This window comes from Cladophialophora psammophila, assembly GCF_000585535.1.
Source record: "Cladophialophora psammophila CBS 110553 chromosome Unknown aczJe-supercont1.25, whole genome shotgun sequence".
NCBI classification, from domain to species: Eukaryota; Fungi; Ascomycota; class Eurotiomycetes; order Chaetothyriales; family Herpotrichiellaceae; genus Cladophialophora; species Cladophialophora psammophila.
The window spans coordinates 340,071-367,808 of NW_006912946.1; the positions used below are offsets into that span (position 1 = coordinate 340,071).

General features: G+C 52.0%; 10 protein-coding genes across 10 annotated transcripts; 1 reads left to right on the plus strand and 9 right to left on the minus strand.

Annotated features, from left to right (window-relative positions):
* Positions 1 to 1,091: 1,091 nt before the first annotated feature.
* A1O5_11408 (uncharacterized protein) lies at positions 1,092 to 3,908 on the minus strand (the record flags this gene model as incomplete). The annotated part of the gene is made up of 3 exons (XM_007751980.1): positions 1,092 to 2,862; positions 2,922 to 3,037; positions 3,111 to 3,908. 3 exons carry the CDS (start codon positions 3,906 to 3,908, stop codon positions 1,092 to 1,094), a joined length of 2,685 nt encoding a protein of 894 aa, XP_007750170.1.
* A 1,302-nt stretch (positions 3,909 to 5,210) lies between these two features.
* Positions 5,211 to 6,946, plus strand: A1O5_11409 (uncharacterized protein; the record flags this gene model as incomplete). Its single annotated transcript, XM_007751981.1, has 5 exons — positions 5,211 to 5,235; positions 5,287 to 5,778; positions 5,833 to 6,240; positions 6,292 to 6,663; positions 6,717 to 6,946. The coding sequence occupies 5 exons, from the start codon at positions 5,211 to 5,213 to the stop codon at positions 6,944 to 6,946; spliced, it is 1,527 nt and encodes a 508-aa protein (XP_007750171.1).
* Positions 6,947 to 8,552: 1,606 nt separating this feature from the next.
* A1O5_11410 (uncharacterized protein) lies at positions 8,553 to 10,426 on the minus strand (the record flags this gene model as incomplete). Its single annotated transcript, XM_007751982.1, has 3 exons — positions 8,553 to 9,086; positions 9,159 to 9,855; positions 10,023 to 10,426. The coding sequence occupies 3 exons, from the start codon at positions 10,424 to 10,426 to the stop codon at positions 8,553 to 8,555; spliced, it is 1,635 nt and encodes a 544-aa protein (XP_007750172.1).
* Positions 10,427 to 11,976: 1,550 nt separating this feature from the next.
* Positions 11,977 to 12,342, minus strand: A1O5_11411 (uncharacterized protein; the record flags this gene model as incomplete). Its single annotated transcript, XM_007751983.1, has 1 exon — positions 11,977 to 12,342. A coding segment is annotated over one exon (197 nt), but the record flags the coding sequence as incomplete, so codon positions are not given.
* A 3,145-nt stretch (positions 12,343 to 15,487) lies between these two features.
* On the minus strand, positions 15,488 to 17,250 carry A1O5_11412 (uncharacterized protein; the record flags this gene model as incomplete). The annotated part of the gene is made up of 2 exons (XM_007751984.1): positions 15,488 to 16,971; positions 17,028 to 17,250. 2 exons carry the CDS (start codon positions 17,248 to 17,250, stop codon positions 15,488 to 15,490), a joined length of 1,707 nt encoding a protein of 568 aa, XP_007750174.1.
* Positions 17,251 to 17,671: 421 nt separating this feature from the next.
* On the minus strand, positions 17,672 to 19,444 carry A1O5_11413 (uncharacterized protein; the record flags this gene model as incomplete). Its single annotated transcript, XM_007751985.1, has 1 exon — positions 17,672 to 19,444. The coding sequence occupies one exon, from the start codon at positions 19,442 to 19,444 to the stop codon at positions 17,672 to 17,674; it is 1,773 nt and encodes a 590-aa protein (XP_007750175.1).
* A 355-nt stretch (positions 19,445 to 19,799) lies between these two features.
* On the minus strand, positions 19,800 to 21,515 carry A1O5_11414 (uncharacterized protein; the record flags this gene model as incomplete). The annotated part of the gene is made up of 7 exons (XM_007751986.1): positions 19,800 to 20,041; positions 20,079 to 20,269; positions 20,350 to 20,726; positions 20,794 to 20,988; positions 21,060 to 21,120; positions 21,180 to 21,238; positions 21,291 to 21,515. 7 exons carry the CDS (start codon positions 21,513 to 21,515, stop codon positions 19,800 to 19,802), a joined length of 1,350 nt encoding a protein of 449 aa, XP_007750176.1.
* A 2,274-nt stretch (positions 21,516 to 23,789) lies between these two features.
* On the minus strand, positions 23,790 to 24,434 carry A1O5_11415 (uncharacterized protein). The gene has a single exon (XM_007751987.1). The coding sequence runs from the start codon at positions 24,419 to 24,421 to the stop codon at positions 24,059 to 24,061; it is 363 nt and encodes a 120-aa protein (XP_007750177.1). The 5' UTR covers positions 24,422 to 24,434; the 3' UTR covers positions 23,790 to 24,058.
* Positions 24,435 to 25,545: 1,111 nt separating this feature from the next.
* Positions 25,546 to 26,084, minus strand: A1O5_11416 (uncharacterized protein; the record flags this gene model as incomplete). Its single annotated transcript, XM_007751988.1, has 3 exons — positions 25,546 to 25,590; positions 25,648 to 25,713; positions 25,776 to 26,084. 3 exons carry the CDS (start codon positions 26,082 to 26,084, stop codon positions 25,546 to 25,548), a joined length of 420 nt encoding a protein of 139 aa, XP_007750178.1.
* A 3-nt stretch (positions 26,085 to 26,087) lies between these two features.
* A1O5_11417 (uncharacterized protein) lies at positions 26,088 to 27,300 on the minus strand (the record flags this gene model as incomplete). Its single annotated transcript, XM_007751989.1, has 6 exons — positions 26,088 to 26,347; positions 26,402 to 26,508; positions 26,561 to 26,722; positions 26,790 to 26,871; positions 26,925 to 27,081; positions 27,133 to 27,300. 6 exons carry the CDS (start codon positions 27,298 to 27,300, stop codon positions 26,088 to 26,090), a joined length of 936 nt encoding a protein of 311 aa, XP_007750179.1.
* Between the last annotated feature and the right edge of the window lie 438 nt (positions 27,301 to 27,738).

Below are 27,738 nucleotides of genomic sequence, written 5' to 3' on the forward strand. Positions count from 1 at the left end.
ACCACGGCCAGAACTTTCCCGAAAAGGCTATGGACGGCGAGACCTACAGTACTGGTAAATTGGTGGGAGTTGGCGAGGCTGAATAATGGGCCATCAACGACTGGAGGCGAATTCGCTGCTTGCGAGTGGAATGAAAGTCAAACGACCCACATAAAAGGAGTGACTGAGGCTGAGAGCGAGAGGGAGAGTGGGAACGGAAACGCACGAGTGGCGGAATGGGCGAATGGCACGTCTGAAGGGGAAGGGAAGGGAAAAAAAATCATAAGAATCATGAGATTTTCTTTATCAAAGGGCGTGCGGGAACTGACGTTGACGTTATCAGCATGGACGGCGCTAGTACCGTTTAGCACTGTTTAGCACCATTTAGCGAGAGTCTAATGGTCTTAATCGCCGTCTACCAGCGTCTCCAGCCAATAGAAGGCCGTCCGTTGCATCACGCTCGGTAAGCCTCGTCCGGGCTTGGCAGGGGAGGCTCGATGCTAGCCAATGCAGTGGCACCAGTCGCCGGCCGAGTGGCTCCGACAATTTCTCCCCTTCAAAGGATCCAGCGCAGTGGGTGCGCTGAGCACGTCTTTCTCCGTCAGATTTCGCAACGGCCAAAGTCGGGTTGGTTGGGTCGCCGACCATATCGCGCCGGTGTCTGGTCTCGCTGATATTTTCCTGATTGGGAATGGCCGAAGTTCCACACGGAGGGAATATCCTTCTTGGGTAATTTCAGCGAACATACCGAGTACCGGGTTCTAAGTACAACTACTACTCCTGCCCTCGCGATCACGTGTTGATGAAGCGTTGAGACCTCCTCTCTACTGTAGTTCGATAGAGGTAGTCTCTAAGTTGTGACCAAGGGTGAGAATATCTGAGGGAATGGAGTTGATGAACGGCCATCAGTGAAGAAGCCTACCCACTGTGGTAGCTTCATTCGCCCGGCGTGGGCCATTTCTATCTCTGCAGCCTGTGATCGAAACATCCATGACCCGCGCTGGCCAGACATCAGACCGCCGCTTTCCCTCGGGGGCCGGGGGAGGGGGGGGGGAACCCAAAATCTGGTCCACGAGGCCATCGTGATGTTGGCAAATGGCCCACCAGAACACTCATGCATACGACTGCACAATCTCTCTGGGGAAGAGTTCATCAAGCACCTCTGCCGCCAGCCTCATCTGCAAAACGACACTGCTCTTGGATTTTGGTCGTTTCCTGATGTTCGTGGATAATTTTCTTGCACGTTCCGCCAATGCGTCCTTCTGACTCTGGAGCTTTTTGTCCACCTGCACAATCTGCTGCAACACTTCGTCCTCACCTGGGAGATCCATCATGCCCTGGCCCCAGCCAACAGGCGCGTCACGATGGCTCGCCGCCCAATGGTTCTTCAGGGCATACATGGTCTTCTTTTGCTTCGATTTTTGGACGGCTCGGGGCCCATTGTCTTCGCCGGCGCAAATTCCACATCCAAATTTCAGTTCGATTGCTGGGTTGACGGTGGTCAGTTGGTCTAAAGATTCTAGGAAAGCCGATAGCGGCGGCTCCGTTGGATGCTTCTTCGCATAAAGGTCGAGAGCGTACTTGAGGGCGATCTTCATCTGACAGCGGCCGTCCAGCTGGACTCCGTTCAGTGTCTTCGCCGCGTGTATGAAGTTGAGCGCGAACTCGTCGTCTGCAGTTTCTCCTTGCAGAGGGCGTCGCCCGTAAAAGGCCGACACTCTCAAGGGCCTCGACAATGCGATAAACTCGGTTTTGACATCCGGCTGCCAGGCGTCCAATTGTGAAACATCCTGGTGACGAGGCACAAGAGGCAGGTTCCTAGGCCAGAGAACTGTGTACCAGGGAAATTTGAACACGGCTCTGCCATCCTCTGCGAGCAATGCCCGCAAGTCCCTCGAAGGGTAAGGTATGGCAAATTGATAGTATTCAAGACCTTCACCCACTAGCCTGGCATGAGTTTGAAGGATGTGTTGGAATGCATCCACGAAAGACCATGTTCGGATGTGGTCGGATCGCTGACAACCTCTGCACCTCAGACTTTGGAACACAACCCTGCCCCTGACCGAATGTGGCGGGATCATCTTCTCCAAGACATCCTCCACAATCATCCTGGCGTCGTCTAAGGTCAGACGATAAGGGCCGGTGGTGCCGTCGAAATTGAGGCCTATTGGGGGAGTCCCCAGCATACTGTAGGCGTCGAAAACGTTCTTTAGGCACAAGAGTAGAATATCTTCATCGGCGACGCCGTCATTGAGGCAACGGGCAAGTTCTCTTTGAGCAAACTGCAGGACAAATTTTTGCTCCGGCTGATATGAGCGCGGCACTGCTTCCCTTCCTCGCCGATGTTCATGCAGTCGCCTGAACAACATGACTTGCGGAACGTCCTCGATCAAGTCGGACGCCATCAATTGCTCGAATTGCTCCACTTGTTCTGCCTGCCATCTGTACGGTTCTATCTTCGACCACAGTGTTTCCCAGACCCGGTCTGTGGTAGGTGATTGTCCCTTCAGGTTTCGTTTGAAAGGCGCCATTTTCCACAAGATCGCGCGGTCCATGGGCGGCGACATTTTTGCGGCACGTGCTTCGAAAAACTCAATTTTCTGCTGTCGGCGAGCTTGATTCTTTGGCGGTTGTACCGTCTTTGTGTACTCCTTAGACCACGACTCAAGTTTATTTGCTTCCACCATGTGCTCCATTGTTTCTCTATGGATCTTGCGTGCCCATGCCATGAGTGCACTGTCGTTGGGCGGGTACGAAGCGCGGAATTTCTGGTATTCGTCTTCAAGTCTGGCAAAGGACGTTTTCAGAAACGCGAACCTCCCGCGATCTTGTCCCCAGTCGTTTGTTTCAGCGTTGACATGGCGAGAGTTTGCCTCGCGGCGGCTGGAACACGTTTCGTTAGCACAAAGTCTTGGCCCAGTGCAATACAGACGGTCTCTTACCCGTCAGTCCGTGCAAGTGGAAGCAGCTCCCAGAGCGCTCGTCCGTCTCGTGGAGGTGGATCGTTTTCCGATAGGCACGGGAGACGATGCTCTCGGTGGCGTGCAAGTTCGTTGTCCTGGAACCATCACGGTCAGAATATGGCAAGGTGCTAACAACGGTAGGGTGGGTGGCTTGCAGCATGGACTCACGTTCATTGTTCTTCTCTTGAAGCAAGCCGGGCACAAGCGAACTTGAAACATCCAATGAACTTTGAAAGTGCCCTCAACGTGACAACCTCTGCTCTGACAGCCACGACCCGCCAGGAGATCGACGTATTGCTGTTCCGTGAGGCCTTTCGGACAATCCGGCATATCCGCACCATAATGATTGATTCTGCTCTTCTTCCAGATGATGGAGTTTTTTGTGAGAAGCTTATAGAAGTCCGAACTAAGAGTTTTGGCTTCTAAGAGGAATTTGGGTTCGCAAAAGCTGAGGATGTGAATCCAAAGGTCGCTGTAGACTTGGTCGGAATTCTGCAAGGGTCGACTGGGGCGGAAATTCTGTCGTTTTGGACGTGGTGGGTTCGCCGGGAGGCGAGGTCTTTCGACTGATGGAATATGGGCGTCCAAGACCAACGCCCCCAAGGACTGAGCATGGTTACGGTCGATGGTAGGTCGCCGGCCAACCTCGATGCTATGGGGAGTGGTATGAATAAAGGTGGCCCGGAGAGTTGGAGTGGTTGCTTTTGGGCCTGAAGCTGGCTCTGACAGCGCCGGTTGTATGCCGGGGTACTTGGAACTCATGGTATCTATGGAGAGCAGCTCGGAAAAGCGGCTGGTCGAGAGTCGAGAGCTCAGAACCTGGGGAGCTGAGCCGCCGCCATGTCGATCCTGGTTCTGTACCAGCATTATTGGCTGACGGTCGTACTTGCGCTTACCCAGAACCTGGGCCGTGGAAGAGGAAATACAAGGCGGAGGAGGCGGAGGCAAAGGGGGATTCGGATCCATGACTATGGCTCGTTGCGTTCAAGAAGAAGAGAAAGAAGATGAAGACGGAGATGAGGATGAAGAAGACGACAAATGTCAGCTAGGAGGAAAGCGGTGATGGGGTGAGCGCGGCCGGGGCGGGCAAAGTGAAGAAAACGTCGTGGAACCAGGTCTTCTACGCTCCACGGTGAAGCCTCCTTCTTCTTTGTGCCGTCTATGGTGTTGGCTTGATCCGCGTAGAGCAGCCATGGACTCTCTTTGTTCAGAGCTGGAGGCTGTTGGACGTGAGCTGAGCGTTGAAACAAGAATAGGTGTGTCCTCAAGCCGGAAAAAATGAGAGCGAATCTCTGGCTACGAAATGGTGAGCGCCCAGCGCCGAGATGGCCAGCCAATGCACTAAGCCCAGACAAGGAGGATGATGATGGTGGTAATGATGATGATGATGACTTGCTGTTTTATATGACGAAAGGCAGTAACCTCTTTGCCGCTGGGGGCTGTTAGGGGGGGGGGGAGCTAAGGGGGACGCAAGGGCGGCAACAGCCTATATAAGAGCCTAACAGGTATAACAAGTACTTGTGTAGTGTAAGTAGATGGCCCAAGGCCGCTGTCTCCCGGCCGCCCTCTTCCTCCCTCCCTCCCTGAACGCCCTCCGCCCTCGCCCCATCCCACCCACCGAGCCGCCATCTACCATCCTTCTCCCCCGGGCTTATCGGTCTCCTGCCGGGTCTTTCTTGGTCTTTTTGCATCTCGGCATCGGTGGCATGCGGGGCAGGCGATGGTGGCGCCACTGCTAAGCTTGTTTAAGCATAACGGGCGGCTTGCCCCCTCTTGCCCCCCTCCCTCCCTCCACCCCTTCTAGGCTTACTAGCCTCTAGACCTATAAGCCTCGACAGCAATCTGCGGGTGGACAATTGGCCTCGGCACCATCGCTGCTTGTTCGCTGCTTGTATGTGCCAGGCCTTGGCTCGCCGCTTGAACCAGTCAAACCCGGTTCTTGATTCTTCACCAACTTCAATGTTGCATCCATGCGGCATCCATGACAAGATCTGCTGTCAAACGCCCAACACTCCTCCACCCCACTGCTCGCCAAACACAGCATGAGGTCCAGAGAAATGTCTGCTTCTTCCCTGTTGCCACTCGCTTCGGACAAAGCTCCTGTTCTAGTCCCTGCGGCTTCCAATCCGGCACTCACCCTCACAGGCCTCCTGTGACCCTACAAAGAGGACCCGCTGCCCTCCTCGCGACACACATTGATCTTCTCCTCTCCCCGGATTTTCCTCATCGTAATCCGCTTGTGAGAAAATCGCCGTCCTCGTCGCCATCATGCGGTTCGATATAGACGGGTCCAGTAAGCCTGGTTCTTGCATGCCATATCGCCACCTATCTAACCAATTTACAGATGAAAAGGCCCAGCATAGTTACAATGACACAACCGGTGTGGGTGAACACCAGCTGGGCTATGACCCTGATCTGGCCCACCCAGCTGCCGGCTACAGAGATGGCGAGGTGGCCGTGTTGCCGCCAGGCGTCTCGGAACGGAAACTCATCACCAGGATTGATATGAGGATTATTCCTGTTCTGTCAATCATGTATCTTTTGGCTTTCCTGGATCGAACCAATGTCGCCAACGCCGCCATCTTCGGTCTGCAAAAAGATCTTGGCCTGAGCGGCACTCAGTACAGCACCGCTTTGACTATCTTCTTTGTCCCCTATGTCGTCTTTGAGATCCCTTCCAACATCATCCTCAAGAGACTCCGGCCCCATGTCTGGCTGTCCATCTGCATGTTTGGCTTTGGTCTGGTTACCATTTGTCAAGGTCTTGTCCAGGGATACGGTGGTTTCCTCACCACCAGATTCTTCCTTGGCGTCTTTGAAACCGGCATGTTTCCAGGTACGTGATTCCCCCAAAACTAATGCCAAGGCTACGCATCTCACATTGATTCAGGAGCTTTCTATCTCATTGGTATGTGGTATAAGAGACACGAAGCACAGAAGAGATATACATTCTTCTTTGCCAGTACCACCCTAGCCGGCGCTTTCGGCGGTCTCCTTGCCTCCGCCATTGGGAAGATGAACGGCATGCAAGGCTATCTAGGTTGGAGATGGGTTTTCATCCTGGAAGGTGTCCTTACTTGTGTCGTCTCCTTTGCTTGGTTCTTTGCCATCCCCGACTTTCCCGAAGATGCAAAATGGGTGACCGAGGCCGAGCGCGAGTACATTAAGGCTCGACTTCGAGATGATCAGGGGAAGTCGGCTCTCGATCGACGCATCACCGTCAAGGATGTAATCAACTGCTTCAAAGATTTCAAGATTATCGTGGGTGGTTTCATGTATTTTGGCTTGATTGTGCCAGGTAAGTGTATTCGACCCTCCTCGGACAGGGTGAAGGCTGACCATGTTCCAGCCTACTCCTACGCCTACTTTGCTCCCACCATTATCAAGACATATGGATACAGCGCCATTCAGACCCAACTCCACTCGGTCCCTCCATGGGCTGCGGCGTTTGGTTGGAGCATGCTCATTGCTGCACTTTCGGATCGTTTCCGCCACCGTTTTCTGTTTGCAATGGTCAACATTTGCATTGCAATTGCAGGCTTTGCTATCCTCATGACGGTGCATCACAACACCGATTTAGAATATGGCGCGTTGTTCATGATTACCTCGGGAACCTACAGTGCCATGCCAGTTATTGTCTGCTGGTTTTCGATGAACCTTGGAGGTCACCATCGGCGTGCAGTGGGCACGGCGTGGCAGATTGGATTTGGTAACATCGGAGGTGAGTTGCTGCTCGTTGATTGAGTCTGACGAGATACTGAGTCCTTGACCTAGGTATCATTGCAAGTTACAGCTTCGAGGCCACCGACGCAAAGACTTTCTTCCACAAAGGTTACAGCATTTGCCTGGGTTTCATTTGTCTGAGCGCTGTCTCCTGCGTCATCTACTTCCTAGCTTGCCTCACCCAGAATCGGAATAGAGAGAAGACTCACGATGTCGGGCTTACGGAGTACGAGAAGACCGAATTAGGAGACATGAGTCCAGACTATCGCTACATGCTGTAGTGGGCACGGCCATTCGTTGGTGTCATCCCAACGGAGAAAGAATAGGTGACTGGTGAAGGTCGAGCCACTGAACGCTTGGGATCCAAGGTCAACAGGACAAGCAATTTAGCAGAATTTGGGCTCGAGGGGTGTGTGGCGGGACGAATGTACTTTGGGCGCCACATCCCAGCCAAGGTCCTAGCGCAGGTGCAAATCCCTAACGACTGAGATCTGGGTCACGGAATGCATTCCGTTCCTTCTATCCTCTTCCTGCCCAACGACTAAAAAGTAATCATCTATTCGACATGCGCTTATAACCTATTCCGTACAAGTAGTAAGGATAGGGTTGCATCGGCCAAGGCAAGGTGAGATGCTTGATGTCTACTAGTAGTGTTCGCTGTTCTTCCCACAGGGTCCCCACGAGGCTGACTGCCTGCATGCTCATACATAAAATGCATCGATGAGCAAATCTCTCTTCCCGTCTTCATTCCTCCTTTCAGCCATGCCCCAAGGATCAGCTCCGTCATCTGGAGACGGGAATATAACATCCGTACATGACTTTCGAGGGCTTTCGAGGGCGAAGTAATGCATGGGCCGGAGCTACGGTCTCGGGTGCGGAGCACACTCGGATGGTGGCGATGGGCTTTCTTCTCCTCCCTCCGTCCGTCTTTCCTTCCTTCTCCCTGGCTGGGCCCGCTGGATGGATGCTCATCAGCGGTAGATGGTATGTATGTTTGGTGGCTTGGTGGCTTGATAGCTTGGAGGACGAACGCGGAAAATGACATGTGCCGAGGTACTCAATAGAGATACTCCCATAGCTACTCGCATCGGCCGATCTAATTAGTCAATCTAGAATATATACTTCGTACAGAAGGAGTATAGAGTACTCCATCGCGATGCGATGCTATCCCATCCATCTCGCCACCTTACAAAGGTCGCCTTTCTCGCCGCACGCTTTCCCCTCTGCTATTAAAGTACATTTACCGCCACCGGCATCGGCATTGGCACCGCCGATACATGCGGGCAACGATAACGGGGATACTGTATTGGGTATCGGGACCGGGGTCCTGGACAAAGGACATGGTATGCAGATACGGAGAATTTATGTGCGATATATATGACCTCGAGCCATAGACCCTGCCTCGCATTAGAAGGAAAGAAGGCAGGAAAGGACGGGGGTAGAGTCTACGACCGGCAATACCCAGCAGACTATGACATGCTGGACCTAGACCTCAACTAGCCCCGTGTCCACCTCCATGGGCATGCCCATTCAGATCGCAAGATATGCTGTTGCTATTGCCAGATCTTTGCACTTGGAGAGTATAGTCACACAAGGGATTCTATATAATGTACTACTCTATACCATCCCGATTCTCGACGCACACACGACTGGCCACGGCTCGGGAACGTCCGTGTCTTGCTATGTCACAGATGTCACCCATACTGTTATGCGCACAGTGTGTATGTATTACTCACGGAACCAAACAGTGACCGAATAGGTGTCCATCCTCCATAGCAATACGTTGTCGGTATGTACATGTCCACTCCCCACACATTCATACGGGCCCGCCGTGAAGATGGCCCCGCGTTTTGTGGCCTATACAACTATCAATAGCGAAGGGAGACCCTAATTCCTGATCTGCCAGCCCCTGGAGTTGAAGAAGTCACACTGGGCGGCCGCGTCCGGATCCGGCATCGCGCTGATGCTGTTGTACGTGACGGCCTGGACCGTGAAGCCCACGCCTTCGCCCTCCGCCGCCGACCCAGCCGCTCCGGAGATGTAGCTCGGCCAGTACGGCGCGCCGGAAGTCCGCAACGGGTTCGGGTCGTGAAACACGGTGAAACTCACCCAGTAGCTGGTCATGATGTGCGCCAGGGTCAGGTTGTTCGCGCTGGGGTAGTTGGTCACGTTAGACGAGATGAAAGGGTTGGTCGCACCGTGGAGTTCCGTCCCGGCCGCGAACGTGAGCTTGAAGACCGCGGAGCGGTTGGACAGCGAGTCCACCATGGACGAGGCCATGTAGTAGGTCGGGCAGTTTATGATGAAGTCTCCGAACCAGGTCTGGCGCTGGTAGAAGGTGCTGTTGAAGGAGCTGCGTGGATAGAGCGAGTAAAGACGGGAGAAAAACGAAGGACCAGCGGAGGGGAAGAGGGCTTCAGCCTAGTTTAATTTGGGGGCAATTCGTTAGTAGCTGCAGAGGAGGAATCGAAGAGAAGACCGGTCGAAACTCACATCTACCGTCTCGTCCACCTGAGATGTCTGCGTCATGTTGGAGAAGATGTAGCCTTCGTAAGCGTCGCGGTTGGTGATCAAGGGAACCTTGTAGAAATTGCCCTTTGCAAATTCTTGGTCCGGCAGGTCGCGGATGAACTTGCCATCCACCACGGGGCCCCAGTAGTAGACGCCGTATGCGTTGCCAGGTCCAGGGTATGTTGCATTTATCACTGCTTGGTTGAGGTTTCCCACCGTCGCAGAAGATAGGCCGCGGAGGCAATTGATATCCGAACAGCCCGACAGCTTCAGGGCTGTATTGTACTGGATATTCTGCGTGCTCCTGTTTGCCAGGGGTTGCCACCAGGGATGGTCCGCAATCGCGGCTGCAAAAGGAGGGAAATCAGAGCCGCTATTCGCGATTAGCTGACATGACACACTGCCTCCACCAGCCGAACCCCCCCAGATAGTGACGCGACCAGGATCACCACCGAAGGCACGGATGTTACGCTGGACCCAATCCATGGCAGCGCGTTGATCGAGCAGGCCAGCATTCAACGCTCCATTCTCAGCAATGACATCGCCGCCCATGAATCCGAACATTCCCAAGCGGTACTGGATACCCACGTAAATGATGTTGCCGTTGGACCGGTTTACTAGGGCGTCGCCTGGGTAGGAGAATGGAGCGCTACCACCGACGTACCCGCCACCGTGAATGCTGGTTTGAAACATTCGAAGTCAAAGTCTGCAGACTTGGGAGGATGAAAGCTGGATCACGCAAGGGAGGAGCAGAGCGCTCACTGAGGTCTTCTCCAGATTGGCATCCACCAGATCTCGGAGAAGTTATGCTGACCATGAAGAACTGGTTGAAAATGACCCACTTACGTGAAAAGAACAGGCAAGGCTGTTGAAACAGGCTTGGAAGGCACTAGCACATCGAGGAGCAGACAATCCTCTGATTGTCCTTGTGGTGCCGAAGGGGAAGCATAGGTGGACCTCGCAGAGGATTGATAGCATGCCGGGCCGAGGGTCGAGGCATTGATGGTCTGGCCGTTATAGTTGTTCATGTATTCGATAGGCATGGGCTTTGCCCAGCGCAATTCGCCTGTGGGAGCGGCAGCATAACGGATGCCACGATAGTAGTTAATGCCCGCGGTGGCATTCTGGTGGCCGCTGTATTTTACGTAATTGAGATCGATGACTGGTACAGTCGACGAAGAATTCTGTGCTTTCGCGAACGTGCTGAGAAGGAGCAGCACAGATGCCGCCCCAAAGATGGGGGATTTCATTGCTGGCCGCGTTGGATGTATGTCTACCTAGAGCCGTTGAATCAAGCAGAAGAGTGTAGAAGCACCGTGCAATCGGAAATAACCCTTCTTCTCCGAGTCACCGTTTTATATCGTTCGAGGACCTCGAGTTCGAGGTGGGAGCCCTGGAAAGCCATGGCGGGGAAGCTATTCAAAACTGGCTTCATGGCCAGCAGGTGGTTCTCCACTGACCTTTCACTTACCGTCCTGCAGATCACCAGGTACGGCTTGAGCAGCATGGAGATGTTGAGGTTTTGAATTCCCCGTAAAGAACACACAAGGAGTGTCGTGCCGGTCGATGAAAATGGGGAAATTCTGGGGTAACGCATTGACGTCTCCGTCGGAATATGGCCGGGAGAAGCTGTCATTGGAGGTTGCGAGAGGAGTTAAAAGGCGAGATCAATTCTGCCTAATTCCAGAGCATCTATGGCATTGGTGCCAGAATCATTGCTCAGGAACGACCGGAAAGCGGCACTTTGTAGACTTTCGCCAACTGGGTCGCGAGTATTTCATCCACGCAAGAGTTCTATCTGGCGGACGGCTCGGCCATTGTTCCACCGCAGCGAGAGGGGTTTGCTGAATCTCAAAGGCACGAGGAAAGATCCGTACTTGTGCATTCCATTGTGCCGATTTTCAGGGCCAATCAATCGACATCGTTTAGGCGACATCGCTTGTTGCTTCAAGGTTGGCCTGCTCGATTGAGGAGGGAGGAGGAAGTCTTTTAACCGGAGTAGGATTCGGACGAGGGACCATATCCGAACTCTGTTGATTTCAACAAGAGACCAGATGCGATATCTTCAAAAGTAGATGCGAAAACTGCGAATGTAGCATCAGTTTTATATAAGCAGGGCTGCTGCTTTACAGCCTAGCTGAAATGCAAGGCCCATTCCGCTCGCCCTCTATTACCAGTTTTCATTGGCAGTACGTGGCCGTCTCCCTGCTCTCCTGCAGCACAAATGATGAACTGTTCTGAAGATATCCCGCAGAGGGGTCTTTCCCCCATTCCAGGAGACGCCGAGAATTCAAAGATGATGATTGTGAGTTTATTACTGCTTCAGGAATCGCTTCAAGCGGCCAATATGTTGACAGTCAGTCTCTCATTCCACTTACTTGCCAAAGTGCCGATTGTATACTGTGAGTGGGTATTCAAACAATAGAGATTTCTGCCATCAAGGCAAACTGATCTAACATGGTGCTTGCTATATGTCGGCTCAGCTCGTTGTACACGTTTGTCTCGGCCATAGTTGCCTCGAACATTCCGACCCTGCACCATAGCCGCCCCCAGTCATCTATCAGAGTCAGAAGAAGAAAGAAAGCTGTGGTGACGGGCGTGTCATTTAAGCGGTCATCTTTGGCTTGACTTCCGCGGCTGCAGCTTTGGTACGCTCCCAGAAGAGGAGTTGGGTACCGTAGGAGATTGAACGTGGTGACAGAACAATTTCCTGTAAAACCCATGCTCGATTCATCAACAGGGTTCTGCTTACCCAGTACTACCGTGTCTTGACGGTTGTATCTAGTAGGATTCAACAAAGGGCTGCAAGGTTGCAAACTCCATTGCGGTAGATCCTCCTCATCTCGGCGGATTCGCGCCGCCAATCATCATGGTCGTCTTGGACAATGCATAGAGAATCAATTCAGAAGTAGTGGAACCCCAATTCCAACGTAATTATGATGGTGCTAGCCATTGTCCGAGGCAATTGATCAAAAGGGATGGTCAACTTGGAAGGCGCCATTGAGCTTTTCGTCAGTGTGGACTTTTCTTGTTATCTCCAACAGTGACTCAGGGTGAGATGGCGGAGTTCTTTGTCTCGCTGCTCGCTGCAAAGGTCGGCCGTAGCGCAGAGTTCGATACGGGGTCTGGCATTCGTCGTGTCCACGAACAAAAGCCGAGTTGGAAGCTTGCCTGAATCATCATCGTTAACAGAGCATTCGTGGTTGTCCAGACACTTGTGTTACCAGGAGTCGACCAAACCGAAACATTGCTTGGATGCTGTAGAGCCAGAAAGTATGCCTCGGGCAGGGTTCCGCTTCAGGTTTCTAAGACGCGTCGACATCTCTCCATGCCAACTCTGCAGATGCGACTGACGAGTTCGCCCATCGGGCAATGTCAGTGTCTGAACAATGCGGCCCTTGGGCTTTTGACATGTAAGGCTGTACGTCGTGGCTGAAAGCAAAGGGTTGCCAGGGAGTCGGGGTATTCCTAGGCTTCGCCACAAGAGAGAGCACAAATGGCGTCCAGACCTGACAGAAATTTGAGGCTGTCCCACGTTTGGGTAGTGACCGAACGAGAAGATGCCTAAGTCATAGACACCTGGCGATGAGCTTGCAAGAAGCTGCTTACGTAGTTCCGTGCACAGATGACACAAATGACTGTCTTTCAGAAACATGATTATCGAAGCACATTTTGCTTGCACACTCGGGCTTGCGGGCAAATCTTCCATGCTGTGTCCAGAGACTCCTTACAACAGTTCACACCAGAGAACGCAAGGGACAGGAGCTTCATCTTACCTCAAGTCAGGTGTCGCTGGACATAGCTAGCTCATGTTTTACATATGTTGGAGCAGGCCTACACAGCCTCGTTCGAAGCAAAAAGGCGACGAAATTGATATGCTCGGGAGGCACTTCCCAAGTGGGCATGTCAGACGCGGAGCAACCTTATTCCGTGGCCAATCTGTATTTGGCAAGTTTGCCGGACATTTCTGTCATTGTGTGTGAACACACTCAAACGTGGATGTGACAACATCTTCTCATTAGTTTCAAAATTGCAGAATTTTAGGGTCGAGACGGTTACTTCCACATTATCTCCCATACCTATGAGATACGATACCACGCTCCCCGAGCCGTCGGCTCGACTGCTTGACCCTAAGATTCCGCTCGGCCCGCGCACCCGTGACCCGGCCATTTCGCCCTTAACCCCCGCGAGTTGCACCCCTCCTTGCTACCGAAAAGTCTGTGCGGGCGCTTCAAGAGCAGAAGGGGGATTACTTGATGCTACTTTGCATTGAAAAATGGCACAAACCCCTTGAGGCAACACACCCCTACACTCACAACTGGGCTTTCAGCCGAAGTTTGACAAGACTGAATGACGGGTCGCTCTGCTTTCCTGGAGAGTCGAGAAGTGGACGATCATTCTTGTTGTCCCCCACTTGGACACGCAATACGGTCCATGGGTCGGCTTGGACGGGCAATGCAATGTATAGGTTCGAAAGCGTGCGTTGCTGCGTTCCCCTGCCTGCAAGCAACTTTAGCTGCGCTTTCAGCTCTTTCGTCAATGTTCTTCCTACCTTCATCAATACCGCTTTTCGAGTCCATTTTCGCTGCACACAAATTGGAAGACATCGATGCTATCCTCCCGCCCTGCTTGCAGTGCCCGCCCCGGGTGTGTTGATTACCAATGTTTATAGACCGAACAAAACTCAGCCGAACTCTAATATTTTCTGGGTGATCGTCCCCTTTGAGAGGTACAGCAAGGAATAAGCGTGGACGTCTCAGCGACACGGGCCATGGCCCATATATATTCATTCCGACAGATTGATCATTTCATCCTCTCTTGCTCTCGGGCGCAGTGGCTGGAGCGCGCTCTGATCGCAAATGTATTGCCACTTCTGATGCGCGCCCATAACAGCGCCACTGACTGGGTACATGAACTTGACCCAGGCAGGCATGTTGAACACGAGACGGCCGTGCAGATACCCTCATCACCAGACTATCAATGGTAAGTTTGCAACGTGGCCAGGCCTTTCACCAAGCATCCCTCGGCGGACATAAAATCCTTCTGAGCAGATTTAGCAACTACAATCGCAGAAGGAAATCAGATACTCGGATTTGACGTATTCCACTGCAGGAAGGACGCTGAGAAATCTTTGAGCTCGAAGCGTTCCGGAAGACTGCGTGACCACTGATCGCAGAAAAAGATGCTGCAAGAGAATTGACAACCCAAATCCGCCACAATCAGACCAAAAATAACCCCGATAACGAAAACCCAGCGATTGATAAGGACTTCGAGCCAGTTTCGACCAAAAGAAAAACCAAAAAACAGGGTTTGAGATGGATTCCTCGTGCAGTGCTGCGACAAGGCAAACATCGGTGGCCAAATTCTCACATCATGTCGTCGACCACGTCTGCGCAATCGGACCAGCTGACCCCCAATGCATATACTCCATACAAAGCTTAAATCCAGCATTGAGGCTCAAGTCACGTGCAATGCATGGTACTATGTGCCTGTAAATATATGAAACTTTTCAATATTGTGGAGGAGGCCTAATGAAGGATGGTGAAGAGACTGGTTTGCGTATACCCCCTGTCTGCCTAGGTGAGAGGACCCCTAAACACTTGCAACAGGGATATTACGGATGAGTCACCAAGGGGGAACACGTACCCTTTTTACGACAGAGGTCATGTTGGTCGCCAAGGTCCTTTCATCAACCAGGGTCTCAAAAAAAAATCCGCTACGTGTACACAATCACTTCGCATTCTCGATCTGATCAGTCCGCTGTCATCCCTCCTAATACGAGGTACAGTACACCTCAACCTCGACCGGTCACATGGGTCAAGAACCGGGACCGGTGCCCCCCGTGGTATGTTTCGCAGGTCAAGTATTGGTCCTGTACAAGCACCACCATGGCCACGGCTGGCATGAGAAGTACCAGGTTAATACTTTATTTCAGATGTGGCACGAAGCGCGGGTAGTCTTCGGTGTCTCTTAGACTGTCCCTTTCTTCCACAGGTGGAGGACTAGGACGCAAAGGAAAAAGAGCGTCCAGGTAGGGTGGTGAATGGTTGTTGAAGTTATACAACGATATTTCGAGATGCTGCGGTTGCGCAGCTACTTGTACAACAAGAAATCAGTTGCCATGATGGAGTCCGTATGTGCCCTCGCACCCTCTGGCTATCACTGTCTGAAATCAGTGTGTACAAGGAATCCTTTTCTTTTTTCCTCAGTCCAGTCTACCTGACGCTCATCAGTCGATGCAACAAAGCATGCTGCCCCGACCGAGTTTTGAATAGATGGTGCATGGGTCCGGCGGTTCTTGTGAGTCTTTCTCAAAAGACCTGCCTTACTAGCATCTTCTTGTTGATTTTTCCCATGGCATTCCTCGGGATGCTCTCGACGACCTTCAATTCCTGCGGAATCTTGTAATTCGCCAGTTGATCCTTCAAGGCCCTGCGCAGATCCATCACTCCCCACTGCTTGCCTCCCCGACCACCACTCTTCCCTTTCTCACTCAGGACCACAACTGCAGCAACCTTTTGGCCCCATTGCTCGTTCGGAATTCCCACCACCGCAGCTTCAGCAATCTCGGGAAGTGACAGCAGTTCCCGTTCAATTTCTAATGCTGAGACCTTTTCTCCCCCCGTTTTTATAATGTCAACGGATTTGCGGCCTCGAATGAAGTACATCGGCCCGTGTGCCCACGACTGCTCGCTTCTGCCTGTACCGGGGACGACTTGGCGGATTGCCACGTCACCTGTTTTGAACCAGTTTCCCTTTCCGTCCTCAGACTTGACAAATTCCGCCGCTGTAGCCGAGGGGTTACGGAAATACTCTTTGAACACGGTAGGGCCACGGAGCTGGATCTCTCCTTCGCGCGGTTGACCGTTTTCATCTAGTTCTTCACCGGCTTTTATCAGGGCTCCTGTCTCAGTATCGACGAGTCGTATCTCGACTCCCGGTAACGGCCACCCAACCGAACCGTCCACACGATCCTCCAACGCCAGTCCACAAGACAATGCCATGCCGACCTCGGTCATCCCGTAGCGTTCGAGGAGGACATTGCCCCCAGAGAGCTCCGTCCAAGCTTGTTTTGTCGGTGCAGGAAGAGCAGCGGAGCCGGATATATTCAGCCGGAGGTAGCGAGGGGCGATCGCTGTGCGGGTTGCGATCTGCATTTGCGTGGAGAGGGAGGAATGAGTTGCAAGAAGGCGGTTGTATATCGTCGGGACACAGGTGAATAAAGTTATCGGTCTTTTCTTTGCGTCTGGAGGGGAAGACGACGGATTAGGGAGGAATGGCGCAGCAAACCGCTTCCACGCCGTGTCCGCGTTGAAGGGGTATGCGAACTCAATTGCTGAGCCGGCCATTAGCGGAGTCAAGAGCGCATTGATCGTGCCGTGGATATGGTGTAGTGGGAGAACGTGAAGGAGGAGGTCTGAGGAGCTGTATTTCCACGCTTCGATCAAGGAGCTTGATTGCGCCGTCATGTTGTCCACGGATAGAACCACCCCCTTGGGACGACTCGTGGTCCCGGAAGTGTAGAGCATGAATCCACCGTTCTCAATGGCCTTGGGGCTAAACTCGACATTCTCAGCGGATGGTGCTCCGGTCTCAATTTTTGAGAGGATTTTGAGTTTTGGTGCATGAATCAACCCTTCTTTCACCACCTCTTTCGCTTTCTCTTGGAATTTCTCCGTCGAGAGGAACAGTGCGGCTTCGCTGTTCTCGAGGATGTATCGCAACTCGGAGCTCGGATGGGTGTGCGCCAATGGGAGGGCAATTGCGTCGTGTGAAAGGATTGAGAGGAACGTCACTGGAACATCGTCAGTCAACATGTGTAGCACGAGGATTGTAGTATTGCTCCCGCACCTACATAATCATATCCGTTTTCCGCCAGAAAGGCTATTCTTTCACCCGCCAGAGATTTCCCCTCAGCAAGAGCGGCCAAGTTGTCCTTTGCGGCAGCAACATCGTGTAACAGACTGCCGTAGCAGAAGGTACGGTCGGAGGCGCTGTGGATTATTGCAGGAGATTTTGGGTCATGACTGGCGATGGCTGCGAAGATGGGAGAGGAGGGGAGCGTGGACGCCATCCTGATCGAGAGGCCTTGAGGGCTCTTGCAGATCGTGGAGCAGAATATGGAGGAGGAGCTTCGAAAAACTGTCCGCGACGATGCTGTTCCTATAAGGCCAGCAGCTCTCTTGAGCTGAGAGGTCGCCGCGTTGATGAGGCGAGAGGCTGGAGGGGCAGGACCCATCCTGAAACCATTGTCGTCTGTTGACTCGCTCACCGAAGCTATCAAGCTCGCCCGCTGGTCTCGAAACGACCTAAAACTAGAAGACGAAAGAGATACGGGCGCAGGTCCAGGGTTTTAAGTGTATGAAATAGAGGGGAAAACGAGCTGGAGTTCGATATATATATATTATATGACTCCGCATGCGGGCGGAGGAAGAATATTCAGCCGGAGCATCATTGACCATCGTGGCTTCCATTGACTGGCACCTGCATCTCCATCATATTGCATCCACAATCTCGAATTTCACAAGAAGCGAGCATTTCGTCTCCCTTCCCTTCAGGTCCAGCATGCGAATAAAACTCCAGCCCTCTGGCACATACAGCAACCTCACCGCGGCAACGGCAAAGATCGGGTTAATGGCAAAACTGTCATCGCTCTTAACGAGCATCCGGAGGAACACCAGCTCGTTGTCTTCATATTCCCATTCCAGCGTCTCGCCCCAGACAGGATCCGTGGGCGGCGGATTCTCGCCCCTGTGCAGCAGCCCGAGTTTGTGTTGCCTGTAGTGTGCCGTCTTGCGCTTCGGGGCGTCATCCTCTTCAATGTCAGGGTGATAGAGTTTGCAAGTCAAGTATGGCTTGATGTCATCGGGTTCACGTCCTTCTGGCACAGGCACGTCAGATGCTCCTGCGACATGAAGGCGAAGTATCTTCCTTTTCCCGCTGTTGAGCGTGCCGGATCCACCTGCTCGCAGAGCTGCCGGCTTCAAAACATAACCATCTGTGCCACTGAAGAGGGCCTCATTCAGCTGTATGCTCGCCCCAAACGTCTGCCAGTTCAGTGCGCATACTTGGGCTCCGATACCCCAGAACTGCACCGGCTTAAGGTTTCGGGAAGAGATCCGGGTGCCTTTGGGATACACCCGCATCAGATGTCGAGCGTTATGGCGAGCAATTTTATCGTTCGCGGCAGGCATGTGGGCCCGTAGACCAGTCTCTGAGACATTGATGAGATGATGGTGAGGCCCGTCTTTGAGTCCAACTTCGCCATACCATGAGTTGTCGCGCGGCTTCACTGATTGAGCGTAGACCCCTAGCTCGGCCAGTTCAGGAATGATGATGGTGGGGGCAGCCTTCTTCTTCTCGTTGTAGGCCTTTCTGGCCAGTTTCACCTCTTCATCCTCGTCTGAGCTAGAGTTCTCCTCTTCATCGCTTTCCGATTCACTGGGAAAATGGTATTCGACAATGAGCACTATTTTTGAACCAAGTTCTTCGAGGGTCACTTGCTCGCCAGTACCTTGTTGCTCCGCGTGGCCCTTTTGCCTAAAAGCCTTGCTCAACAGGCGGTCGGCCCATACCTCTTTCATGATGTCGACGAGACGCAATTGGCCATGTGCATCACAGTGGTTTTCTAGAGATAGAAGAATCGGGGCTGCTCTGTATCCTGGCTGGGAGGCAGACTGACCAGCTTCCTGGTCAATCACATCACGGATTGTTTCACATACTGCTCGGAATGGGACATTTGAAACGAGCGTATAGCCATGCGTCACCTTGGGTTCGTCCTGGTTGTCCTCGTTATCCCAGGCATCGATCTCAACACAGCGCGATCCCGTGTTGAGAGCGGTCCTGTAAGCATCGGCGGAAGAAGTGCCATAGAGCTGGTGGGCTAGCAAGTAGGTGTTGTGACTCGAACTGATGAAATATTCAGGCAATGGGTGAGACCGATCGGTTACATAGGATGGGACATTAATATGTGGCTTGCTGAGGAGCGCATGTAGTGGCCCGGTCAGCTGGTGTGGATTGTCATTGTCTAGACCAGCATCTTCCTCGGAGAGGACATTCTGCTTTACGAGGTACGATCTGAGAGCATGGCTCACTCGAAGCCGATGTTTGGTGATGTCGGATTCGCGGGCTCCATGGCCTCCACCGGCAACAGTTGAGTCGTCGATTACTTCGCCCGCGTCCTCGTCGTCGACTTTCCGAGTTGTCCTCGAGAAAGGGTTCAACTTGGCCATGCGCGACGTAAGATGAGACGAGGTTGAGTCGGACATAGCGGGCAGGTAGAGACACCTTGATGAGGGCAAAACAGATTGACGAACCTTGCTGGCTAGAGTTGTTCTGCCGTTGAGATCATGTGCGTTGTTGTCTCTGGTCTCGGCGCCAAATAAGCTCCAAAAAGACGCGGCCTGAAGTCAGATGTGGACAAGTAGGAGCTGAAGGATGCTCGGCTATAATACTGCAATCATCGTGCCGTATTGGCCCCCTCTTGTATGTCTTGGACGGCACATCTCGGAGTTTTACAAGCTCCTCTATCCTGCCTGCAAGCCCTAATTGTGTGCCCAGTTTACTCGGCAGCAACCTGCCCATCTATTTGGATGTACTGCTCACACCTCGTCTCGTTGATGCTCACACGTCGACGCGTCGGGGTACATACGTGCCAAACACCATCCCGTTCGGTACGTGCTTCCACTCTTTGGCTTCTGGATCCAGAACGTTGGCCTCGGTGTCCGCCCACACTCCACAAATCAAGTCTGCCCTCTCTTTGCTCCGGGGCTTGATAATCACCTTGAATGGGGCTGGCGCGATAGCTGCACCTCCTCTCAAGACGTTGATATCCGGGGTAATGTTCGCCTTTTTCATCCAGAGGTCTTGAGAAATCAAACCCCCACAACATGCGCGACACACCAAGGAAGAGAGAGCGTTCCGCGATATACGTCCCCTGGCATAGCCGACGCCCAGCACCAAAAACAAAATTATGCCGTTCGCTGACATTGGAACTCTTGGCAGATTGGAACTCACTCTGCAGATTGTTCATATGGCGCGTTGGGTCGCAAACTCGCGGGTGAGGAGTACGTTTGGGATCCTGGGTAATGTACCTGGTCATCCTAGTATTAGCAGTCCTTGAAATGTAGGTGATGGTCTCTGGGTAGAGGGAGGATATCTCAAAACTTCTCACCAGACGTTAGGGATAACGGAAGCCCCGGCTGGAATTCTGTAACCCATGTACTCGTCGTCTACTGTGGTTGCATGAGGTGCTGCATAGACCATAGGAGGCATCCATCGCAAACTCTCCTTGGCACAGGCGTGGACGTAGGGTAGATCAGCCACATCGTCCATCGTTGGCAGTCGGCCAGACCCGACAACTTCGTCTAGTTCTTGCTGTGCTCGTTTCTGGACGTCAGGGAACACCATCATGGCCAGGACAAAACCCTGGAGGGTAGAGGCTGTCGTGTTGAAGCCAGCTTCAAGGAGCGATCCGGCTATATAGGCTGCCTGGTCGTCGTCAAACTTCTCAAACTCTTGTGCTTTGAGGAGGTCGTCGCAGAAGCAAGGCTAGTTTGACACCGAGTTAGTCTCAGGCATGCTTTTCAACCGTCTCTTTCAAATGCAAGTCACTTACCCTTGCTGTATTTTTGATGATCCGTTCCTTTGCAGCGAGCCAGTGGCTGCGATAAAGCTCTTTCTCTTTTTTGTGCAGCTCTCTGGCATACTCATAGTTTGGAGCCAGGAACTTGGGCAGTCTTCGGAGCAATGGATACAAGTCCAAGAGTTGAGCGCTCGCACTTGACACCACCCGGGTCCATTTCTTGAAGCCCTGTCGTGCGCCATGTACGTCTCTGGTCTTGGCGAGTACGTAGCGCTACACTTATCCAAAAGGTCTTTGACCACTGTATCCGTGTTGAGGACAATAAAGGTCTTGGTGCCGAGGATGAGGGAATAGATCGGCCTAGGTAAGAAATCTACGTCAACTGTGCAGAGCGAAAACGTTGTGGTCGCAAGTCATACCCATATTCTTCTGCCCATTTCTGAAACTGACGATGGCCGTAATCCCCTGCTCCTGAGATCTTGCGGCGTCTTAGTGAAGGTTCTAAGTCCGACCATGGTCTCGTCGCTCACCTGATGAAGATTCCCGATGAGTGGGAGGGTTGGTGGACCCGGTGGAAGATCTTTAGCTCGTGTGCCGACCTGGAGTAGAGGATGGAGAATGCTGACTATTGGTTGTATAATAGCTAGCACGAGGGTGACGGTCATGATATACACATTATAGTAGTCCACGACCGCTTTCGTGTTGACGATAAAAGGCTGTACCGTGGCCCTAGTGCTAATGGAAAAGACACCCATGACAGCTCTTGTGATCTGGGTGTCGGCGACGTTAAGGTTAGGTAGGCTGGAGAACTAAGGGAGAAAGGAGTATTTCTGTCGCTGTGAAGGGAGCTTGTGTGCATATTCAAATTTATAATTCGAGAGCTTATATATATGCACAGTCAAATGTATAATTCGAGGCCCTGATGATCGCGCTCCGAATCGGAGACACTTCAGTATAGGCTGGTATTCATAAATCTCGGCAGCCCCATCTGGTTTGGGGATGCAAAGAGCATTGATCTTTGCCGCTGATTTGTCACTTCCAAGTATTGTGTTTGACATGTACCTGACGGGGAAAGGAACACTGATTGCGCGTAGAAAGATTTAAATCGACAGGTCCGACTCGCAGGGAGGAGGTATCCCCCGCATTCTACAGAATCCGGGGCTTCTTAGTCGTGCTCCTCGTGTTGACACACCACTCAATTGAGATATCTAGGTTTTCAGCCATTGGACGAGGGCATCGCGGGCTTACATTGTATTGATGGGTCACAAGCCTTGTCGGCCGATACATGTGACTCCACTTGTCGCTTTGAGTGTACTGGTAGATCTCATTCCAACGAGGATGTCGGAGTATAGAGTAATGCGGGGGCAAAACTGGGGGAGCCAAATTAGGCTAGATAATGGAATCATGTTGACAGGGTCGCGAGATCGCCACTGTTGCAAACCAAAATTACATCTGAAGCATAATCATGATCTAATGCACAGCTCATAGAACCGATGTTGTCTATGAGATTATTTCACGTTGGTCTTACCCCCGCGACAGAAAAACTAGTACTGGGTACGTAGTTGATATCTAAGTTTCGACCTTGCGTCGAGACTATGAAAGCACGTCATTTATGCCACGCTGCATATCGTGGTCGGGCTGCTTTTTACCTATTCCACTGAAAGCCCAACTTTGCCAATCACGCCTCAGAGACATGGTAGTCTCCAGAAAGCGAGTTCCGATATTGAAATATGACATCCCCGGAGAGCGCTGTAGCAAATGGATACGTTCTCCTGCGCTTGCATACCTTTGTCTCTCGATTATATGCAGCAGTTGTGGATCTGAATCATTGCCGCAGTCAAGATAATGGAGAGTGTCTGTGGATGCATGGAGCTCATTCCCCATTGGTGTCGATACATTACCAACAGTCGACACATTGCTGTAGCTGAGGCTTCACAGATTTTCGCACTATCTTTCAGCATGCCCTCATGCGAAGAATTCAGGGCAAGACGGCCGGCAATGCCAGCCGGCTTTTATCAAAGGATGCATCGACCTCCAATTGATCTGGTATGCTATGATGCCATCTTTGAAGTTCCCGCATCACATTGACCTCGAAATAGAAGCTGCTGTCTGTGAGGGTTGTCTGCGGCCCCGTGAACATTGTAGAACGACTAGGTTTTTGTGCACGAGATGACAGGGAGCTATATATGAATCTCGGATATCTTTCGAAATTTACTACATATTTACGCCAGATCAATGTGACTATTGTCTACTGCGTAAAAATCTAGGCCTCCGGTAATGCTCAGAATATTGTTATGATCAGTGTATTGTAACGCAGCACTTCTGAGTTTGGCATCCACGTGCAGCAACGCACAGGGGCCTGTCAGGTAGGTCGGAATTCGAGAATGCCTTTTTAGTCAGTGCTAGCAAGACAGACCACTGCCAACACCATTTACAGGGAAGCAGTGGCCAGGACAACGAGCGTCTAGTACGGCGGCGGCGTTGAGGGAGGAAAAGGATAAAAGATATACTTATAGATTGGTAGGCGATAATAAAACCAATGGAATACTCTGCAGAAACTGTAAATAATGACACACGGCTAGTACTGTAAACTTCTAAGCACTCTAAGAGCGATGCCATGCTAGTACACTCACTCTGTGACTGATCCAACTATTTCTATGCCCTCTTGTTGACGCTTGCATGCTCAATAGCCCCCACCTGCCTCAAAAATCTGTAGTCCACAGCTGGAATCGATGCTAGTTCTTTTTGTCCTGACATGTGACTAGCTAATTCGCCTTCCTGCCACCCCCAAACCAACACAACGTAGCCACTTCGCCAGTATGGTTTCCAGGGAATTGTCCTGACCGGTTGAGGGATGGGGACCAGTCCATCATTGTAGCACATCGAACATGGCCGAACACTATAGACACTCCACAAGCTAGGAGACAGTCAGTTTTCTGGGTGTTCGCGACGCACCCTATCGCTCAGACTGAGAGCCCACGTATCGAGAGCTTACGTTGACCAGAAAATAGTTCGACACAAATTGGTGTGTTCTGCCGAGTCTCTTTAGAATCGAAAGTGACGGCCAGATCGAGGTGGAGTCCCAAGTCCGACAGCAGTTGAACAGCCATCCCTATATACAGCGAGCTTCGAGAATCCCGTGCAAATGCTGCCTAGTTGGCCAATAAAGCTCCCAATGCTTGCAAAGTGGCCATACTTGGGCTATCCATCTCAATATCGAGCAATATCTTTGCACGGTATGCGAAGAACTCCGCCGGGATAGCGACACCTGGAAGAATTCGACCGGAGTGGGAGGCGCCTAAGGCCAGGATGGTGTTTCCAGTGCCGGTGGAAGTAAGCTGTCAACACTCCCAACCGATACAATTCCCGGTGGTGGTAACACGGCTTCATTGAGAATACAGAGGAGTGAGTTGTGCCATGCAAAGAAGAAGTCAGTGAGATGGTCTTCGTACGTAGCATCGCTTTTACACTGCAATCCAGAGCGCGCAAGCTCAACCTCACCATGAAAAGACATCATGCGTATGGTTGGCTCACAACAATAGACCAAGAGGCTTGCTTTGGGTGAGGTGGAGGTTACTCGTGGCGCCGTAATATCTTCGACGGCCGTTCTCAGCAATGAGCAACTGACCGAAGCGACTAACCAGCTTCTCCGGTTTTTCATTTCCGTTCGTTGAGGGTCCCTTGTATTGTCTGATGGATCGCTGTCTGACATCAGTTGGTTTGCGGAGATTTCGTTTGCAAGTCGGTTGCAACTCTCCTTTCTTTGCGGCACCGGGTATTCCGCCATCTCCCCGATCAGTAAATTTGTGGAATTATTCCGCAAAATTGCCAGCTGCTATCCTGTCTGAGAGTGTGTCAATCGATAGAGGCGCAAGTAGTGAAGTATTCCTGTCCGTTTGGACGTCTATGTCGACCATTCGAGGCCTATCATCTTGAACAAGATTCCCAGCGTTGTAACGTCTCCATCGCGACCTGCGTCCGAGTAGTTGAGTAATCCGGCCTCGGCCACGTCCAAATCCTGAGCACAACCCGATCGCGGGTGATACTGTAGGAAATCGTCTTGGTTATCAACCACGTGCTTGTAAGTGCTGGCAACGAGTTCAGGTCCTGGGCTAGAAGCCTAACAACGTTGGATTTCTGGCTATTGCTTGGATTCTGAGCAGCAGTTTTCTTGACAGGCCTTTTTGCATGGGAGGAGGCCGAAGACTGCATTGTAGATCCAGCATTGACAGTTAGAACGCTGATGGTTATAGAGATACTAGACATCGACGAGCTGAGACTGCGTGAAGAGAACAGCGGCAATCTGAAGGACACGGAGTTCGAAGATAAAGCCTATCATGGAATATTGACGTCCTTCCACGTCACTGATTAAGGGGGATTTAAAGGGCCGCAATAACCTAGATGCCTGGATAAAGTACTCGATTGTAACTCGTCAAAGAAAAAAAAAAACTCGAGTCAAATGTGGGGGTCGTAGGCCTGATCATCCCGGTAGACTGCCGAGTAGAACACGACATTGCTATATTGTGGTGCCAGGCCTGGACGTCAGTCCGAGGGTGTGCAAAACTGTCAACCCGATCGGAAATTGAAGTGAAATTGCGGCAGGTGATGCGCTAATTAAATCCGAAGACACCTACTAAGTCCCTTTCCGCGTCGGTGTTTCAGGGGTATGGACTTAGAATGCCGTGGTGAGCAACCCCTTGCCCTACTCTGACTTTACGGATTCTCTTAGGTCGCTCGCATGCTAGACATAGAAGGTCAGAGACCTTTTCATGTACGTGGCTTGTCTTACTTGATCAGGATTGTTTTCGTCTCCGTGAACGATCGGAGAACCTGAAGCCGGTCAGCAAAACCGCCTGTCGGCGTACCGAGTAGAAGTGGGCTACATACGCCCATTTCAAATTCACGGCCCAATCCGGATGCTTTCACGCCGCCGAAGGGGACTTGGATGTTGAGCTAATTTCTTCAGTATCAGGCGGTCTCAAAGTCGTTTGAGAGTGCTTTTTGTTTTCACTTACAAAGCTGGCCCAATTAACGCCCACGATTCCAGTCTCTAGCTTGAACGAAAAACGGAGTGCCCTAGTTATATCTCTTGTGAATACTCCAGACATCAGCCCATATTCGGTATCGTTGGCTTTCTGAATGACCTCTTCCTCTGTGTCGAATGTGCTGATCACGGAAACTGCACCGAAGACTTCATCGGTCAGGATTTCAGCCTTAGGCTTGGGGTTTACGAACACGGTCGGCTCAATGAAACAGCCGGTCTTGCCGATTGAATTCCCTCCTACCAAGAGCTCAGCCTCTCCTGCCTTGGCGCTGTCGATCATGCCTTAGACTTTTTCAAAAGTAAATTTGTCTACCAGAGGGCCATACGCTGTGTCAGAGTCGAAGGAGTCCCCCATATGCTTGGCAGCATCTCTCATCTTCTCGACGTATATCTTGATGAATTCGTCGGCGATCGATCTCTGGACGTAGAGGCGAGACGCAGCAATGCATATCTGGCCACTTCGAGCCATGATGGCTCTGAGGGCCCATTCGACAGCGTTGTCCAAGTTGGCGTCCTCGAAAATGATGTTTGGCCCCTTTCCACCTGGCCGAGTCAGGGGACCTTCGTTCACGCATACTACCAAAAGAGGGGACTCACCGAGTTTTAATGTCACACGCTTGAGGTTACTTTGTGCTGCGGCCGCCTGGATTTTCTTACCTCTAGCAACGCTGCCCGTGAAGCTAATTTTGCGGACGCGCATGTGCCTGGAAAAGAGCTCGTCCGTCTTCCCCGGTCTGGTCACAACTTGGACAATACCCTTGGGGATTCCCGCTTGTGAGTGGAGCCAGCGCAAGAGAGGCAAGCGGGGTCTTCTCTGAAGGTTTGATAATCATGACATTTCCGGTGACCAGGGCAGGGGCGACTTTATGAAAGAACGTTGCCACTGGGGAATTGAACGGACAGATCCCCACGCAAACCCTGTCGTCCAAATATCAGCAGACTCCTCTTTTGGGGGGATATTTCCTGCCCAAAAGTCAAGTATTACCCAAGGGGCTCATTTTTCACAATCTTCACAAAGCCGTCGTCATCAGGTAGGTAATCACCCTTGAACTTGTCACACCAGCCCGCTGGCAACTTGTCAGTAGGCCAATGGGCATGGACCAAGTTTTGATTGATGTACTCACAATATACCGATGTCCGTTGACGATGTAGTTCTTCTCTCGGGTCGGAATGAGCGACACCGGGTGCCCACCGGTGAGAGTGTCCAGGCGAAGCAGTTCCTCGAGGTGCTCATCCAAGATCTCGGACAGCCTGTACAGACAACGAGCTCTGTCTGCCTATGTAAATTCACTCCATTCGCCCTTGAATGCGGCCTCGGCATGACGCACTGCGACGTCGACATCCTCTGGGCCCCCGACTGGCACGCGATCTGACACTACTGTGTTGTCTTTTGGGTTGCGAACGGTGAAGACCTCTTTGGTGCTGGGTTCGACGTATTCGCCGTTGATATAGAACTTGGTCAGCTCCGTTGGCTGGGGGACCTTGAAAGACGTCATTTTGGTTTGGGTAGGATGTCTTGCATGAACCCTGGGATAGGTCGATTCTTCGCACACCTTACGTGTGTATTGGCGATGTATCAGCAATGTACTAAGGGACACCCTCTACCCCCAGACTCCCGGGCATTTAACACCAGCATCACACGCAAAATACACCTCTCGACAAAGAGGAAAGACTTTGTCACCGAAGTCTCGGGGTTTGAGGTGGGCGGGGTTGCCGGGCGTCGGACAAAGCGGATCTCTGCATACCCAGTTCGGACGGACTCGACCCCGAAATCTGGTTGTCCCTTTGTCTGGGCCTGCTTGTCCACGCACTCAACCAACAGGGCCAATTCACGATTCGCACGAAATCTTACAATAGTCCTCCTCACATTTTCCTGTGGCCTGGCAACAGTTTCATCCTGCAGGGCTGCTTCTTGACTTTCACGTCTTGTATTC